Raw genomic sequence first — 18,677 nt, 5'->3', positions numbered from 1 at the left:
TAAAAGCAGTGAATGATTATTGTGGGAGCAGATTATGGAGCCGCTTTTAAAGCTAAAACACAGAGTTTCAGTGTAGTTTAATATGGCGCTGCACGTGTTGGCACTGTCACCTCACAGTAAAAAGGTTCCTGGTTTGAATCATTGTTTCTGCGTGGAGTTGCCTGCTTCAGTTTCCTCCCACAGTGCATTTCGTCTCATGTATGAGCGATAAATGAAGTGTACAGAAAAAAATATATACAGGCAAATCTTATCTTATCCACTTCTTCCTCTTAAAAGTAAAAACTGACACCATGTGGTGTGATACATATAACTCCTGCAACGAGATGTTGATGGTCTAGTGAAACAGAGGTCAAAGGTCAACAAGAATACAAAGTAAGTACTGAGACTCAGACCCTGGAATTTCTGCACGTCCAGTGAAAACAAACACCAGCCTAATTCAGATTACTGAGGGACTGGAAACCAGTGAAAAGCAGAGATGTGACTCATCGGTGGCTGGTGGGGAGATAAGTGGAAACACAAACAGTCTCAACCACAGAACAAAAATAAATGTGCCTGATTAATGAAATGAAAACAGATTATCTCTGAAGTAGATTTGGATATAAAACCTGAAAGAGCAAATGAAGGAAAGCATTTTGCTATTTGGGGGGGGGGTGGCGGCACGTCGACAGACTGTTAGGTTTATTTAGCTATTTTGGTCGCACTCAGCTGTCCCTTTTATGCTCTTCTGGGAATGTCTGCTGCCATCACCCTGCCAAGTAATCCCTTTATATTTAAGGGGGTGGGAGCCTGAGGGGTAGACGGTGTGAGAGGGGGCCAAACAGGTGGGAAAGTGTTCATGACTGTAACCAATCAGAAAACACACACCTCTGTAGTGATGAGAAGGCAGAGCCTCAGACAGAGATTAATGGTGCTTTCAATTGTCTGGCATGTTGTCGTACATTTAAGGCTCGCAACACCCCTTCAGAAACAACAAACACACAAAAAATGAGAAAAAAACGACTTACACAAAAGAGCAACTCACACTACACATTGCAAATTAATTGCCATTCTGCTTGTAAAAGGTAGTATTGTAGTTTTCAGGCCTCAAAATTTATCTTATATATGAAGCGACTATCTGCTTCCACAATCAAAATTGTATTTAACTAAGGGACAACATATAAATGTACATGTTTAAAAATTAAATTACTGGTGTGCAAACCTTTTGGCTTATGACTATGATGTCTTTGTTTAGTCCAATAAAAAAACTAAGTTAAATATTGAAAGTTAAGTGAAGTTAAATTATCCCTGCCAGGTATTAAGTATCTAATTAAGCCACACATTATGTAATATCTCATTTTTCTCTAGGATTAAACTTTTATTAATAATTTAAGGACATTTTCTTAAAATTACTTTCCGAATGCAGGAAGTATTCGTACATTGCTCTTTTGCTACTAAATAAATGTTTCAGGCATTTCATGTATCACCCCCTGTATATCTGTGACCTACAATAGCAGAAATTGTTTAATTATTTCAATTACATTATTAATTATTATAAACATAACAATTATGTTGTTTTTATTATTTTTCATTTGTTCATGTTTCATTGTTGTGGCACTAATCTGCATCCCTAACACGTTTACATTGTTTGCACTAACATTTTAATTATTAAACAATAAGACTGTTGGATAAATAATTTGTTTAAGCTCTTTGTTTACACCTTATCCTTATTAATTTAATTCAGTTTTGGCAATGTTCCTTTTCACCATGATGGAATAGGTTTGAAAAGACTGAAAAAGAAAGAGGAAATAAATACATAAAGCTCTTTTTACAAAACAGACCAGTTTGCATTTGCATTAATGCATCCAGAAAGGACGGGGGTAAAATACAAATAGAAATTCTATATAACTAAGTCTGTAAGCATGAATATCCTCAGACACGCTCCCTTTTCTACAGCACGATTCTAAAGTATTTCAGTGTAAGGATTAAGTAAAAAAAATATTGCTTATATATCTTGCTGTTGCTCGTTTTATTAATGGCTGCATGTTTTTATGTAGTACTACGTATTTGATCCTGCTAAGCAGCTCCTGTCATCATAACTTCCATGGGAAAATCCCAGATTTGACATCAGCATCGTCACTTTGTCACGGCTTAAAAAAAGAAAGCAGCGCTGTGCACATTCAGGGTAAGAGCTGCATCAGTTGCTGAGCATATAAAATGCCTATCAAACTGTAATATCGCAAATGGACAAACCAAAAATAAAGTCAGAGTGGCCTCTGTGCCTTTCTGCAGACGGATGGAGGTGGACAGAAGGAGGGGAGGAGAGGCAGTGTCCAGTGGTCCAACAAGTATATATGTCCTGAATGTCCTTATTAGTCCACGTGGGACTGCAAACCTGCAACATGGTCCCTCAGCTATCAAGTTTACTTAATTCCAAGACTCCCGGGTCTATTTTTGATCTCCTGTAAGGTGATACGCTGCCCCGCCATTCTGTCTCCTTCACTTTTGCCATCACTTCATCCTTGGCCATCCTCTCTCTCTCTTTCTCTCTATTTCACATACACACACACACCCTCTCGCTCTCTCTCTTTTTATTCCCATCCAAACTTGAAGCTGCGGCTAAAGTTAGATTGGCTGGTGGATGAGTATATAAGCCCCCGGGAATAAACGTATAACGCGGCTTCACACACGGTGTCTTCCCTTTCTTGATCACCCAAACCTCAGCTCTCAAGATGGTGAGTACCAGGCTTCCCACATCTCTGCACAGTGATGGTGGAAATATCTACAGGAGAGTTTGAACCAACCCCATGGATTACAATTTTTTTTTTTTTTGGTCTAATTTTGAAATAGAAATTCCAGAATAGAAGTGTGGATTTTGGAGAACTGGATTTTTGATGATGCAGCTGTAAAGAGGCTTGGATTCTAATGAATTGTTGCTATTAGTTGATACAAGTTTTTAGATACATTGCAAGCCAAATTGATTAGTTCGGTAAAGCTAAATTGAGGAAAAAGTATCAAGTTTATAAAATTTCACACAAGCATAACTTGTGTTAAAATCCTGTTTTTTTTAACAAGCCTGAGTGATGACCTGAACTTGAACCTGAAGTGTAATCTGGATGAGCATTGATTTCCAATCAGACAAGTTTAGAGATGCTATGCAAAATTGATTATTTTTATGATTTTAGTATAATTTATAAATCTTATATAGCTTAGAAAGGTTAATATTATTAAACATCCTATTGACATAGATTGATAAAAGTAAGGGTTACCGAATCTTGTTCCGCACTCATCAGCATCCCATATTCATTTGAAGATGATGTGCTTGTCTCTGTCCTCCAGGCACCAAAGAAGGCCAAGAGGAGGCAGGCAGCAGGAGACGGCGGCTCCTCCAATGTGTTCTCCATGTTTGAGCAGAGCCAGATTCAGGAGTACAAAGAGGTGAGGTCGTCTTCATCCCTACTCCATAAGCATCCCTGATGGCTGAACGCCCTGGAAGCGTTTGACAGTTTCCGATTAGTTGTCAAAGATATTTAAATAGCCTCAGAATCTGAATCTGTGCAGAATTTGAGTTTGGTTTAGCAACTCTAAGGATCTGTTTTCACAGCGGTTGCTTTTTTGCATGCTTCCACTTCTCCCCTGACAGTTTAATAATCATAGGAATGTCGTTAGGAGCAGCGCTGAAATTTCGACACCATCTGAACCTCTGACTCCCCCCGTCCTAGCTACTGTCAGCTGTCACAGCTGGGTAAAGTCTGGGATGCCAAAGAGATTAAACTAACCCCTGTTATGATGCAGAAAAGAAAAACAAAGGGGTTAGACTCACTTTTGGGCATGACATATTTTTAAAGGTTTATTTTTCAGATGCCACTGAACATTTGATAAGATTAGAAAGAAAAGACAAAGAGCAAAAGGAAAAAGTGTAAAAAATAAAGATTAAAGGTTGTGTGTCAGAGTTCATTAAGGTCAGGGAGACTTGATTTGAGAAGAGCACGCCGACACGACTCTAGATAACGATGGTGTCCGGGTTTTCAGTGTGTTGCCAAGTGATGTGAGCTCCAAATAGACCATATTTATCCCCTGATAAGTGATACAGGCTTCTTAAAAACCACACAGGGAACACATGTAATAATGATTAGGATGATCTTAGCACATTGCATAGATGGAAAGCTAGCAGGCAGCAGGATGTATTTGTAACTATCAGTACAAATGTGTGTGTGTGTGAGAGAGAGAGTAAGGAAAAGGAGAGCAAGGGGAGAAGGTGGAAAGAAAGGTCAGTGAGTGAAGTTCAAGTCCAAGTCCAAGGGGTTATCTTAAGTTTCATGGTTGTAAGATGCAGAGCAGATCAGATAGCTGTACTCTAATGATACTTTCCCAAATTAACATGTAAGAAAAGACTGGGGTGGGGGGATTAAACACCCCCTCCTGCCACCAAAAGCCCACTAAGGTTCTTTCTTACACAGTATTGTCTATCGTCATTTGTGTGTCAAAGATTCTTACCAGCTGCCACTTTAATGAACAAACTATTGACAGAGGAGTTCGTAAATGCCTAAAGAGGTCTGATCCCGCCCAACCACACAGACCGCATCAGCCCCAAGTGTTTCCTTCCAATACTAAACCCAAGCGTTTCTTTCCAGGCTTTCACAATCATTGACCAGAACAGAGATGGTATCATCAGCAAAGATGACCTGAGGGACGTGCTGGCCTCAATGGGTGAGTCCAAATGGAAGCAATTCACACCCCAGAAAGCATGTGCGAATTCACTTCACGCTCTCTCTCATCTTTATTTTAATTTCTGTGCTCTTCAGGCCAGCTGAACGTGAAGAATGAGGAGCTGGAGGCCATGATCAAAGAGGCCAGCGGCCCAATCAACTTCACCGTCTTCCTCACCATGTTCGGAGAGAAGCTGAAGGGTGGGAATCCCATTTTCACCAAATGACTTATATTACACTGGCGCTAAAGTTCCCTGATTTCCTTTTAAGTGCTTTCAGATAAAGGGGTGCCAACACATGATGCACAGTTATGTGCTAATGCTAGCATATTTTCCCGCTAACACTGTGTAACCGACCCCCTGTCCTCACCAGGTGCTGATCCCGAAGACGTTATTCTTAGCGCCTTTAAAGTCCTGGACCCCGAGGCTTCTGGAAGCATCAAGAAGGAATTGTGAGGACTTTTAAAACAATCTCTTTTATCCTCTATGTTGATCCAAGTGGAAAGAATTCAGATTAAAATCTTTTTTTTTTAACCTATTCCAGCCTTGAGGAGCTCTTGACCACTCAGTGCGACAGGTTCACCAAGGAGGAGGTAAAATCAGTAATTCCACATTTTGGCACAATGGCCCTTTGATGTTGTTACTGTATACTGTTACTCAGCCTATCTTTAAGAAATAAAATTAATTAACATTAAAGAAATTATTTAATAATTTAACAGAAGTAAGTTAAAAAGTTCTATTTTTTTTATCTAGATTGGGATGTGGTAGTGCCCTTATTTCTTTGGATATTTGGGATGGGTCTTCCCTTTACTGACAAAAATGTACACCCAAGTCTATTTATAGACGATTTTTGTAGTCTTTAAAACAAATCCTTTCTGTTCCTTTAAACATATAATTTATTATTGTTCTTCAGTGAGAGATTATTTTACTGATGGACCAAATATTTAATTATGGACCATGCTACTTTCTCAATGTGGTGAATTTCCAACTTTGCTTTTCTCCCTCAGATTAAGAACATGTGGGCCGCCTTCCCCCCTGATGTTGCTGGCAACGTAGACTACAAGAACATCTGCTATGTCATCACACACGGAGAGGAGAAGGAGGAGTAAAGAAAAAGCTAGAAGACAAGAAAGACAACAATCCCTTTGCTATTCTGCCTTCCCTGTCCTTTTCTTTCCTCCTTTCTTCCCACTCACCTTCTGTGTAAGCCCAGGTGCACAGCCGCTCATGTTTAAACCAAAGACTTGTCACACTGACACATGAGATGACTGACGCCCGAGGGATGTCTATGTTTGCTTATGGGGAATAAGGATGATTATTAATAATAAAAATGATCCTGTAACATCATTTCCAACTTTTCTTTCCGTGCAAACAGCTTCTGTCGTCTCACCTCTTCGTCTCTGTGTGGCCGGTCACTAGCCTCAAAGGTGCTTTAGCGTGAATGAATCGCGTCCCCTCTGCTTCCCTCGGTATCTGAGAGGAACACATTATTTGGAGGGACACACCAAGCATGAGGACTTCATTCCAAATTTTGAAGATGTCCTTCTGAGTAGAGGAGGTGGGGACAGAGAATTTGCAGGTTAGATTAGGAAAAAGTTACCTCATTAAAGTGATGGAAACTTAATTTATTTGAAAAGTTTAAAAAAAAAAAAAAAAAGAAAGAAAAGGTTGAAGGAGAGGAGAGAAAGGGCCGAAAGAAAACATTCAATTCTTCGATTCCTTTCCCTCCCCTCCTTCTAGCAACTAACAAATCACCTTTTTTTTTTCCATAAGCTGACTTGAATCCAGTGACTGGACTCTTCCTCACCTTTCCTGTAATGAATAAAAGGGAAAAAAAACTGAATAAAATCTCTTTTCTTTTGTACAATAGTGTGTCTGTTCAGTGGCTTTGTGGGGCAGGGTTTGAGCAGCAAAAGTCACCCATCTGGTAACATCTGGTGGAGCTTCGTCCTGCCAAATATGGCTGAAACAATTATAAATAAAAACAGAAGAGGACGACTCTTAATTTCAAAATTGAATGCTGGTTATTTAAATCCAGCCTAGATTTTTAATCTTTCCAAACATGTAAGCCACACACCAAAAAAGAAAAACATTACCCAAGTGATTTAATATATTATGGTTTATTACTCATCACAAATGTCATTATCATCATTAATTATAAATACAACAGTTGCAGATCTGAAGGAATGAATTCAATTAGCTATGATTTTATTTCACTTTCGCCAGAGAAGAGAGTGACATGTAAACTTAAAGACACTAAAGACGTAACGGCATAGGAAAGGAAAAAAAAAAACCCACACAGCTGAGACATTTTCCTTTTTTGAAATGTTTGCATCAGTTGAGTTATTCCCAATGAAATGTACTTAAGAATTACAGCTTCAGGGTCAATGGAGAAATGCACAAAGGACTTGATACAAATAGGCTTTGTCACTATTGCAGAGCAGAGCAAAGAGCAGCTAGTGTCAGATTCATTTGATCATCACGTCACCTCCAGCTCCCTGAACAAAGACAAACGACACCATCATCCAGATGTGAGCTGCGAGGACATATTGCTCATAAATACCATAATCCGCGGGCCTGAAAGTGTTAAAGGAAAGGAAAAAAAAAACAAAAAACAAAAAAAACCATGTGGTGAAGCACAAAATCCTTTCCCCCACCCCCTGACGGCACCACTCAGATCAGCACGAGGTAAAATCAGTGCTGCTGTCACCACATAGACACACGCCAACAGTCATGATGAAGCAAAGTTTGCATAGATGTGTTCAGATTATCCACACTAAACACTACACTTAATCTGTGCCTATAATGCGCTGCCGTCGAAACAGAAGAGGGAAAGAGTGTGTGTGTGATATTCATATTCATATATAAATGACAGCCCTGTGAAAACCTGAAACAAGTGGGAAAACGATGAATATGGAGGACATGTTGGCTACAAGTACACGAAAGTCCCTCTAATCATCAACTACCAAACAGTACAGCTAAAGAGCATCAATGTTTGTTTTTCTTGCCATCAAATGGTTTACACTAACTACATGGCACTATTCATCATATACTGACAGGGTTCAGCGCCACTTAATGTATGCATAAATATGTTACAGTACAGAACATTGAGTGTAAATACATTAGGGAGTTAGTCCATAAGTCATTATGAATGTTACAACACAACTTGGTGAGACAGAAGTACTTAAGATGTTCAATTAAAAACCACTTTTTAGTATATGACACAGTACAAAGACCTTCAGTTCCTAAATATTCTGCCAAAGTCAATCGTTCTAAAGGTTGTTCTCTCAATCTAAGGCTCATTTTCCCCCCACACTCAAGTCTGTTAATACTGCACTTCAGTAAACTGGAGACTCGTGAACCTAAGCTGACCAAACCAACAGTGAAAGTAAACCAAAAGACATGCATTGAGTTTGCTGAAGCTGAAGACTTAATGTGCAAAAAGAAAACAAAAAAGAAAACAAGAAATGAAATAAAAATAAAAGACTTTGAACAGTTCCTCTGCAACTACGCTGTGTAGTCAGCCTCTATTCCAGTCAACCAGGTGTCTCTCACTTAGATAGAAAAATACTCAGATCCAAAATAATAATAATAATTCATAATATACTATATTTGATTAAATTAACCACTTTTTACATAAATACATCAGAGCCCAAAAGGTCAAAGATCAGAGGTTAATGCTACATTGGCACACCTGGCACCTCCAGTCAAGTGGCTTCCTATAGGTCCACAAGGCTGAAACCAGCCTGCTGAGACGCTTGTTCTCCATGTCACCGCACTAAAGGAGTGGTCACCTTCAGTGGTGCTTTGTGACAAAATGACAAGTGCAAAAAAACCCAAAACAAACAAACAAAAAAACAAGAAAAATTCTTCATTCTCTTACGATAATTGAAATCACATTCTAATGAGTTAAGGACCCCATACCTGTGCACACTATTTTGTTCAATGAAACTGAAATAATACTAAACTCACAGAAGGATATTTGGTCTGCAGGAGTTGTGCACAGATACTGCTTGCATGTTAGCACACAAGCAATTTACTGATAATGTTGTACCTCCTTTTTTTAACCTTTGAAAAAAACAACAAAAAAAACCCCCTAAAACCTGAAATAAAAACATTACCTGCTTATCCAAAACACAAACAAAAAAAAAGAGTGACCCATTAAAACACTGCCGTCACTAACAGACTACAAGGTATGGTTTTTCCTCTACTTCCCCCTCTTTTGTTTTTGTTGTTTTTTTTAATCTAATCTAGTAAAAGTTTGAAAACACAGAAGGGGTTCAATGGTAGTTTGACTTAAAACAAAAAAGGGAGGCCACACAAAGCACATTGACACATTTCACTACACTACTAAGGCACAGACAACATTAAACGTGACAATAAATACATCCTCAACAATACTACTAGCATTTCTGTCTTCAGTGCCTGCGTTTGAGACTTTAAATGATTTATTTCCGTTTTCTCCCCTCCCCCAAATAACCCTTTTCATCAGATGAGACGTGACGGGGCATTTGGAGTGTTAACACGATCCTATGTATCGTAGGTAGACCTTTTATTTACATTTTCTATGGCACCGTAACAACTTCTGCAAGCGTTTGAGATGATTTTCCCCTCACACCACTGCCATCCGTTTAATTAAAATAATTAAAAAAAGAAGAGGAAAAAAAAAGAATTTAAAAAACTAAAACAGAAAGTGACTGCAATCCTTTATATATATAATAATTAAAAAAAAGTTTCACAGTCCATGCTCCAGTTGGGGAAAAAAAGAAAGAAAAAAAGGAAATTTTGTCCCATCTCACAAGAGGCAAAAAGTGCTGTTGAAACCATGATCCAGTTTTCTCCAACATAGTCCTTACACTACTTTAAATCCTTGAAATGATGCATTATATAGGAAGCCATCCCATTTTTATATTAGTCACTGTTTTTGGGGATCTTTTGTTCCCCTGACCTCTTTTTTGTGTTGTTTTGTTTGTTCAGCCTCCCTTTTTTTGTTATCCTGGAATGACGAGGTGGAAAATTAGGCCGACTCTTTCGCTGCTGCAGCTCCATTTTTGTCCTCTGCATCCCCTCCTCCTTTGTCTTTTTTCTTGCCCCCTTTCTTCTTCTCTTTTTCTAGCTTCTCTTTCTCTTTTTTGAGCCTCTCTTTTTCAGCCTTTTCTTTTTCCTTTTTTTCCTTCTGTTTTTTCTTCTCGTCTTCTTTCTCCTTCTTCTTGTCCTCTTTGCTTTTCTTCTTCTTCTTTCCTTCTTCCTCCACATTTGCGGCATCGGCTGATGGAGGTGCAGTTTCTTTTTTTGAATCTGGTAATGGGGGCAGAGGGGTGTTGTTTGCAGTAGGAGACGGGATAGTGGGAGTAATTTGCTCCGAGACGATCTTAGGAGAGGGGGCCAGAGTAGTGGGGGGTTGTGGTGTGCTTTGCATTGGGGCCGAAGAAGCAGGCTCGCCCTGTGCTGATGTGCTCTCTGAGGCTGGAGCAGGACCATGAGATGAACTAGCCACCTTTGATACTAAGGGGCTCTGCGGTGCTGCCTTATGACCTGCCCCTGGGGGCATAGGTGGTTTCTGGCTGGGCCCTCGGTTCGAGCTCGATGTTACTGCGGGTGGTGACGGAGGTGGAAAGCCCTCAAATCCTGACGGCCCTGAGAAGGAGCCCTTCTTGGCGTGGGAGTGGAAAGGAGCCTTAGATTTGCGGAAGCCAGGGAGTGACAGCAAACTGGAAGAGGCCCTGAGGGGTCCTGGTGGTGGGATCGAGCTTCCTAGGAAAGAGAAGCTTCCACCAGAGCTGATGGAAGCAGCTCTGCGTTTGTACTCAAAGATAGCTCTTGTACCGTGAAGGCGGCGTCCCGGCTGGTGCATAAGTTCCCCTCTGGACTCCCTCCACTTCCTCACCTGAATGTTGCACTCTCTCTCTATGAGTGCCTCAGTCACTGGGAGAGCGACGATCTGGACAACAAAACATCAGACAAAGTAGAGACAGACAGAGGAAGTGAGGATAACAAGATGAGCCACAACAGGATAAAATGACTAATAACTCGTGTCTCTGAGTAAAAACAGAAACAAGCTTTATGTACACGGCCTCCATAAGCACTGACCTCCTGTACCAATATGTCCTCTCTGATAGTGTCGGGTGAGATGTTTCTTAGACGCTCCATGGTCTCATACATGCCCTGAAGTTCCCGAAGTTTATCCACAGAACCAAGCATCTGTTTCAGCAGCACCAGGCCGACACGGAAGACTATCTTCACTCCTACACACAGACACTTAAGTTAGGTTTCTTTCAATCTAGAAAAACTAGATCTAGAAAAAAAAAGCAGTTCTCAAAGTTCTGTTAAAGGGGATAATTATGCATTTTCTTATTTTCACAAGTCATAAACACCGATACAGTTGAGGACACAGACATTTTCTATTCTTGGTTGCGTACGATGTAAATGAGGGCTGATATTCCTAATATGGTCATCTCAGGCACACCGCTCTGGCTGCGACCACAGAAGAGGGCGGGGCATCTGTGGTTGCAGCCACACCGCCACGTTTCGAGCATTTTTGAATAGAGCAGCTTTAAAGGGAGGAGAAAGGGGAGCTACAATAGCTTGAAGAGGATGAACACTATGACTGCAAAAGCCCCAGCGCCAGATAAACGTGGGTTACTTTGAATGGTGGATCATGAAAAACTACTACAGCAGAATCCAATAGCGAAAATACAGAGATGGAAAAAACACCCTTTTTCTCTTTTTCCACAGGATTAAAATAAAAATTATTTAACAAAAAAACAAAACAGTAAAATGCTGCATTCTTACAGCTCCTGCATTTAATCAAATCAGGTTGCTGGTCGTAAAGTACCTGCTATTTACATTTTAAATTTAATTTGATGCATTTGGGTTTTATTTTTTTGCCGTTTTATTTTATTCTATTGTTCTTAACTTATTTAATATTTTAAAGCGCTTTATAAATAAAATCGGATTGGATATTTAAGGTCAGACTGTTTCATGCACATTTGCAAGTAATTTCTAAACAGAGGTACATGGATCAAATTCACTAAACAGACAAAAGCGCTGCCAACTGGCTATGAAACCTGTAGATATTAACGGTACCTTCACAGAAGAACATGTCCCATACACGCAGGACACAGGACCATGGTAAAGTGCGTGAGAAGATACACATGAACCACTCCGTCATGTAGAGAATGGGATCAATCTTGAACTTCTTAAGATGACGATACGCCATTGGACACGTGCGACGCAGCACAGAGAAAAAGATTTCGCCATCAAGTTGAATCGCTTCCTAAAGGAAAAAAATAAATAAAACAAAATTATTAAAACTGAGATAACTGTGTAACAGACTAGCAATACATGTTTATTCACTCACCAGCCCTGCACTGTAGTAGCCAGGAAGATATTTCTCACATATTTGGACGAGGCACCAAAACGCTTGCTGTGAAAGAGAAAGAAAAGTTAAAGGCTTGCACAGCAAACAATAAATTGTAGATTGAAAAACAAATATATTCTGACTTATTATAGTGTGGGAGAGGACTATGTGGACACTACACTACAAGTAGATTGCAAAATACTAAGAAACAATATAAAAAGTAGAACTTCTCATCAGTGTTGTAACCACAATTGAGTATAATCCGAGTGCGTTTAAAGCAGATATGTGCATTATTATGCCCTCTGCTGCTACATGTGTTTGCTAAGCAAGTGTGTTATTAAAGCATTAACCACTAAAACAAAGAGCAAAACTCGACTGAACAACATCAATCATTTCCTGAATACATATTTTTATGTCAAACAAACAAACAAACAAACAAAAATCAGCTTGCCCAGCTTTAAATAGATGTTGGTTTCATAAGAAAGCATTATCTGAAAAAGAATCTACAAGTCTAATTGTGACAAAGAGATAAAGGTGCAGTTTGCTATGAGGTACTGACGTGAGAAAACAAGCCTTACATAACACAGTTCGCGCTCACCTGTTTATTTAAAGAAATGAGCAAACTTAGATTTCACACTGCGACAGTAACATTTAAGCAGGCGTGGTCACAATACTGTAAAAACATCAGCCCACGCTGTTTCCATCGCGGACAGAAGTGAGGTCACAGAAAGAAATGATGTCACCTTGTAATATGGGTTAGGGGCGGTGCAATAAGCATTTTAGGCTTCTTCAGTCTCCTATTTTTAATTAAGAAGACTTTCCAGTGAAATAGCAACCAAATAAAGTCACGTTTCAGATGCGTTTTGTTTTCTCGCTCTGCCTACTCTCTTTTGTCACGCGCCCTCTCTTTATTAACGTGTCAGCAGAGGAGGGATAAATAGAAAGACCAAGGCTAAAACAAAACATCCCTGATTTCTAAGAAAGTCTGACCACACACATAGCTAAAGGTTGTAAGATTAACTCATCATCCAATGCGTCAATTCATCCAGTTTCCTTTTTTTCTCTTATGTGAAAACAAACGCTGCACACCGGATTTAAAACACTGCTTCAAATGATACATGTTTAGATATGGAGGACAAAAGTAAACTGGACGGTATTTAACGTACCTGCATTTATTTTAGTTCTTTTGTAGTAAAAACAGACTTTCACCACAAGTCATTGTTCATATATTTATGAGACTTTCTCAAGAAATCACGCTTCTGAAGTCATCATTGTGAAACTAACACTCAAAACCTAATGAGAAACAGTACCCTAACCATTCCACCCCTCACCTCTGCAGGCATGTGCATGAGCAGTACTGCAGCCACCGGCGCTTGGGCCTGGCAGTAACCCTCATCGGGCCGGTAGATGGTGTAGGCCTTGAGGATTCGGTACAGATCCTGTTGCCTGCAAGAACAAGCATGACAATTATTCAGTGGCTTACGAGGGGAACTTGGGTGTTACCTCCAGTTCATGAGCTATTCAAAAAAAAAAATTACATAAATAATAATAAATAATTTCTTTCAATAAACTTGAAAGAAAATGAAAGAATATTAATTATTCTATACAAGGATTACTTCAAACATCTTTTTAAAGTACACATTTGTTTTGTTCATTGGCTTTGTTTTGTCACGTTACCCTTTTTTTTTCATTTCATCTTTGAATGTCTGATATCACTATTACTGCTATCTTTGATTCTGCCTTTAATCGAATCCAATTTGTTTTATTGTGGAAGCCAATTTTCCCTAAAAAACAATAACAAAAGTTTTTGATAAAGCCTCAAAAAAAAAATAAAAAAATAAATAATTATGTTTTATTGCTGATTGCAGACCCACAGCCAGCAGCTTTTATTAGTCCTTTTTCAATGAGCTATTGTGATTCTGTGTTTTATTCAGGATATTATTATATGGCACAGCCTTAATGTTTACCGACAGATATAGTAACATCCTACTGTGACCCTGCCCTGATACGCAGCTACAAAGATCAAATCATTTCCAAGTAGTGCAGAGTGCATGGTGTTCCTTTTTTAATCAATCCTGCATGCCATGGTTCCTCTGGTATAAAATAGACTGTGTTTGTGTTTATTGTTTTACCCATGGCCACCGCGAGCAGCAAACATCTCATGAAAGGGGAACTGCCTGTGGAGATCCTTCTCTATAATGTCCAACCATTTAGCCTCTCCCTGCTCTCTCTCCAGCTCCTGTAGCAAAAGAGAAAACAAACAAACAAACAAAAAAGTTATCAATAAATTCTCTGGAAATTATTTTTTAGCCATAAAAGTGGATTATACAGGACGTTTAATTATTAACTAAAAATAAAAAAGCTGGCAAAGAAATTCTTTCATAGATAAGAGGAACAATAAGTTAGTAAATGGCTGGACACCGCCTAGTCAAGGCCAGACCCTCTCAGAGGGGCAGGGCATCAACAGGCAGGATTACTGGTCCTGATAAGAGGCTTATTGCTCACTAGGCCTGCGCCTGCGCCCCTTTAGCACTCCTGGAGCTGCAAGTGGCCTTCTCAGCCCCACTACAAGCCACTTAGTCAATACTAAAGATATCTCCCAAAATGTTTTCAAACCAGCTGCAATTGTCTTAAATTGAAAGAGAATTAAGTTGAATAACAGAGATCAAATAATTTGTATTTATTCCACTTTCTACATTGAATAAATGAAAACTAGTTCATTAGTGCTAAAAATGACATGACAACTGTGATACCTCAAATTTCCCAGGGTTGTCTCTTAGAAGCTCCTCACTGTTGGACAGCAGCTGCCAGGCTCTTGCTCTGAGAGAGGATGGAATCCCCTTCCTACAGCGCAGCTTCACCTGTAAGGCAGACATTTAGGCCATCGGCTCTGACATAATGTTTACCCATCATTAATTCATACTATATGTTCTTTTGGGGGGGGGGGGGTTCTGTGTGTGTGATTCTAGTTTTTACTGGCAGCAGTGACGTTATAAATAATGATTTTCAACTTGAATGTTTCATTAATAAAGATCAGATGTGCGACTTGATTGTTCTGTTATTTAATTTTTTAGCAGTTCTGTTCTCACTTTTACCATCACATACTGAAAGGCTGCTGTGTGTGTACCTTCTGGAAGCGATGTTTGACCCACTTATCCCAGTGGCAGAACATGTCAATCCATTTCATCTCCCGCTGTCGTGCAACTTCAATTCGAACTTCCTTTTCACTGCAATAGTGAGTAATATAAAATGACTTTATGCTGACAGAATGAGGAAGTTCTTTGTTCTTTTGATACCACTAAAAACTACACTTTGAGCACTTGAATCTAACGACACGAATGGCTTGCCTCAATTTGCAGAACATTTTGCTAACTCACAGAAAATCACGAACAATGGCAGGAATTGACTGGCACTGACACCCAGGGCAAATCAATAAGACTTTAATTATTCAACAGAGGAAGAGCAATTAGCTTGCCAGAAAAGTAAAAGCAAATCTGACAAAAAAAGGGGAGGAAGAGAGCAGATGGGTGCGATGGGAAATACAACACAGACAGAGTCAGTACATAATGAGTCACAAAAGCGCTCTCAGCACTATCTGAGTCAGACCAAGGGGAGATAAAGGACAGACAGATATGTTTAGAGTAGCATAGAAGAAGAGGAAGGCAGGAAAGGGAGGCTGGGATGGATCTCTGTGAGTCAGATGGTGTAAAGTGGCCATAGGAAAACAGTCAAGCAAGAGTTACACTTTTCTGAGTAAACCAATTCTGTGGTCATGATTTAATAGTGTCTCATATTACAAATAGTGATCCACCTGCAGTGAAGCCAAGCATGAAAAAGCAGATTTTTGCTATGCTTTGTTTAAAATATTAATATTACACAGCGGCACAGCACATGCTTTTGTACAGTAGCTGGGAGTGTGTGTGACTGGTTAATGTGTACTTACCCCCCTTCACTGTACTGATTCCCACCTAGGAAGCCATACTTGTCAGTGCGTCTGACAGTTAGGCCATTAATCTCTGAATCTGACCCCACGGAGCTGCCATCTTCTCCCAGTCCAGACAGAGACTCCAAAGTTCCAGACATCAGACTGGCTGACTCAAGGTAACTGAGGGTGTCTGGTGCCGGCCGGGGTTTGGGTAGAGCGAAGGACAACGGTGGCTCTTGGATCAGGGGGAGTGGTGGGCTGTGGGGTTCAGCTCTGGTAGGAGTAGCAGGCAGTTCTCCCATCCTGGCTTCATTGGGAGTACCAGGCTTTGGGTACAAAGGTGGAGGCTCGTTTGGAGCATTTTGTGCTTCTTGGAGCGGCTGAGGTTTTTCTCCTTCAGCTGCTGCTGCTGATGATGATGATAAGACTGGAGGAGCAGGTGCGGGATTGGGACCTGCAGTCGTCTGGGGTTGTCCCACTTTAAGTTGAGCTTCTTCTACAACAGGATTTGGGTTACAGGTGACTTGCTGGTTAGGGTATAGGTTAGGACCAGGATTTAGATCAGGAGAGGGGGACGCCTGTGCCACTTCGCTTGGAGCTGGTGGCTTTCCTGCTGATTCTTCATTCCCTGGAGCAGGCTCCTGTACCGATGATAGAAGGGAAGCCTCAGCTGTGAGGTCGGGAGGATTTGAGGATCGGCGGGGAATCAAGGGGGACCCCCCTGCCAGTACTGCAGAAGTTTTTCCACTCAAAGCTTTGTCATTAAAAAGGGAAGACTTGGGTATGGACACCTCCCTGGGAGACTCTGTAGCAGTGCTGTTAGGTGGAGGAAGCCCTGGTGATGACGGAGGGATAGATGGAGCTGCATGAGGATCACCCAAAGCAGGTGGGGATGGGGATAAGGTGGAAAGCTCAGCCATGGTTCCACTCTCTCCTTTAGAAAAAGAAAAGAAAGACAAGCAGTTGAATTTTAATTGTAATAATATTAAACTCACAGCTACACAAATAATGCTTCTACAGAGGGATAAAGACACAAATCTTAACAGCAACGGGTCAATAATAAAATAAAACATGGGTGTGAAAGTGTATGAAAACAGACTTCTAACAATTCCTTTGCAACTCTTCTTAAAACAGAAGCAGTTTAAGAATGAGTCAAAATTTTTAATTAATATTATTTTTAAACTAATATAATACATTCACTATAAAAAGATTCACAGCCCATCCCAGATTTCCCTCATAACATCAAGTGTGCTATCAACATAAACCTAACACCAATAGATACACGAAGCTACATTTCCTCTTTTGCCACGAAAGCCTATATTGTACAGTGAAGTGATAGTGGTGTGTCTACATAATTCAGGAACTTCTTATTTGTAGTCACACAAAGGCTCACGGCAAAAAACACACAAAAATGAAAACTCTTAACAAATACATCAGAAATGTACTTAATCGATGATTAAGCCAGTGTCCCAGAAAATGCAATTTCCTCATTACATGCACGAGTGCACTGGTACTCAACAAAGCGGACGGACAACCATGGTGATCCAGCTTTTTTGCTGATGGAGCAGGTTCATGTTTGTGGTGGCTTCTCCAGACAGCTATGTGTTACGAGCTAGCAGCTAATAACACCACCACAATAGTCACAGTCACTTTGTTGTTATGTCCTCTCAAGAGGCCTTGCTACAAGCGACTCGACTTCCCGATTCAGCGCGCTAAGGCAACATTTTACGAGCAGCTAATAGTTAACACCCACCCTGCCTCCCTGCCAGGCCCCAGCTGAGCAACGTCCACAGGCCTTGTCCACCCCGCTGCCCCCCTATCAACTATAACTTCAACTCCACTCTTCAACTCACCCACACCGGCGTGTCACTGTGATCGGTCCGCCTGGATAGCCAGCCAGGGGGTTCCTGTCGTCTCGTCCCCCCGCCACAGCTCCGGTTCCGTAACCTTATCCAATTAATGAGAACACGAAAAGGCGACACAGGGGCAGGAACCGCTGAACGGGGAGATGAGCTGGGAGAACAAACGTCCCGCAATCCGTGAGCTAGCTAGCTAAGTTAACAGCTAGCTAAGTTAGCTTATTTAACTATTAGCATTAGCCCCGATAGTGTTCTGTTTCTGTTAGCCGTGCTAGCTAGCGGGATGCCTCGGTACCGCGGTTACACATGCGCACTTGTTCGACGCATTCTCACCAAAGTCAAGCGAGTCTGTAAGTGATAATTTTCATTTTGTAATAGGCCGACTTTCTGTGATCAGATGTCCAGGCACAGCCGCAGGGGCTCGGCAGACACGAACAGCCTGTATTTCCTACTGACAGCTACGCGCGCGTTCGCGTCAAAAGACGACAAGCACGCACACGTACAGGAACCTCCCTGCTTACACACTGTCATTGCTTCCATAAAAACTAATTTAGAAATTCGGGATAATATCAATAGATATGTCTAATTTTTTATTGTTGTGAACAATGACGTTTGTTTCTTATATATCTATGTTAAACACCCCCACTGCACTGTTTACTACTTTGGATTGTTATGTTAATGGGAAGTGTTTCACTAATGGCTGAATGGTTCTTTTTGTCAGTGTCACCATCTTCAAACCATACATCACTACCGCCTTGTAAATCTTTTCTTTCACTCTTGTTGCTATCCTTTTGTGAAAAATCACCCCTGGTGCTTGTCTCCACCTGCTTCAACTCACCTGGCCTGCAA

General features: G+C 40.6%; 2 protein-coding genes across 2 annotated transcripts; one reads left to right on the top strand and one right to left on the bottom strand.

Annotated features, from left to right (window-relative positions):
- Positions 1 to 2,558: 2,558 nt before the first annotated feature.
- On the top strand, positions 2,559 to 6,551 carry mylpfa (myosin light chain, phosphorylatable, fast skeletal muscle a). The gene is made up of 7 exons (XM_086289982.1): positions 2,559 to 2,711; positions 3,316 to 3,414; positions 4,611 to 4,686; positions 4,782 to 4,886; positions 5,058 to 5,136; positions 5,229 to 5,277; positions 5,692 to 6,551. Exons 1-7 carry the CDS (start codon positions 2,709 to 2,711, stop codon positions 5,791 to 5,793), a joined length of 513 nt encoding a protein of 170 aa, XP_086146108.1. The 5' UTR covers positions 2,559 to 2,708; the 3' UTR covers positions 5,794 to 6,551.
- A 223-nt stretch (positions 6,552 to 6,774) lies between these two features.
- tbc1d10b (TBC1 domain family, member 10b) lies at positions 6,775 to 18,296 on the bottom strand. The gene is made up of 10 exons (XM_086289978.1): positions 17,823 to 18,296; positions 15,988 to 16,903; positions 15,172 to 15,271; positions 14,798 to 14,905; positions 14,177 to 14,283; positions 13,376 to 13,490; positions 12,045 to 12,110; positions 11,771 to 11,960; positions 10,775 to 10,929; positions 6,775 to 10,625 (listed from the first exon to the last, which is right to left on the bottom strand). Exons 2-10 carry the CDS (start codon positions 16,887 to 16,889, stop codon positions 9,702 to 9,704), a joined length of 2,667 nt encoding a protein of 888 aa, XP_086146104.1. The 5' UTR covers positions 16,890 to 16,903; positions 17,823 to 18,296; the 3' UTR covers positions 6,775 to 9,701.
- Between the last annotated feature and the right edge of the window lie 381 nt (positions 18,297 to 18,677).

This window comes from Aulonocara sp. 'chitande type north' Nkhata Bay, linkage group LG4, assembly GCF_057382095.1.
Source record: "Aulonocara sp. 'chitande type north' Nkhata Bay isolate Kocher_YH1m ecotype deep benthic linkage group LG4, A_spYH_male_GT1.1, whole genome shotgun sequence".
NCBI lineage: Eukaryota > Metazoa > Chordata > Actinopteri > Cichliformes > Cichlidae > Aulonocara > Aulonocara sp. 'chitande type north' Nkhata Bay.
The sequence above is the reverse complement of the archived record's forward strand: the minus strand, read 5'-3'. Positions and strand labels throughout refer to the sequence as shown.

What these genes read in the sequence shown, in the direction of transcription:
- mylpfa (XM_086289982.1), top strand. An exon ending in GGAAGCATCAAGAAGGAATT is followed by an intron (nt 5,137 to 5,228) that starts GTGAGGACTTTT and finishes AACCTATTCCAG; the next exon opens with CCTTGAGGAGCTCTTGACCA. An exon ending in ACAGGTTCACCAAGGAGGAG is followed by an intron (nt 5,278 to 5,691) that starts GTAAAATCAGTA and finishes TTTCTCCCTCAG; the next exon opens with ATTAAGAACATGTGGGCCGC.
- tbc1d10b (XM_086289978.1), bottom strand. Translation starts at nt 16,889, where the DNA reads ATGGCTGAGCTTTCCACCTTATCCCCATCCCCACCTGCTTTGGGTGAT. An exon ending in AATCAGTACAGTGAAGGGGG is followed by an intron (nt 15,272 to 15,987) that starts GTAAGTACACAT and finishes TCACTATTGCAG; the next exon opens with TGAAAAGGAAGTTCGAATTG. An exon ending in TCATGCACATGCCTGCAGAG is followed by an intron (nt 12,111 to 13,375) that starts GTGAGGGGTGGA and finishes TCTCTTTCACAG; the next exon opens with CAAGCGTTTTGGTGCCTCGT.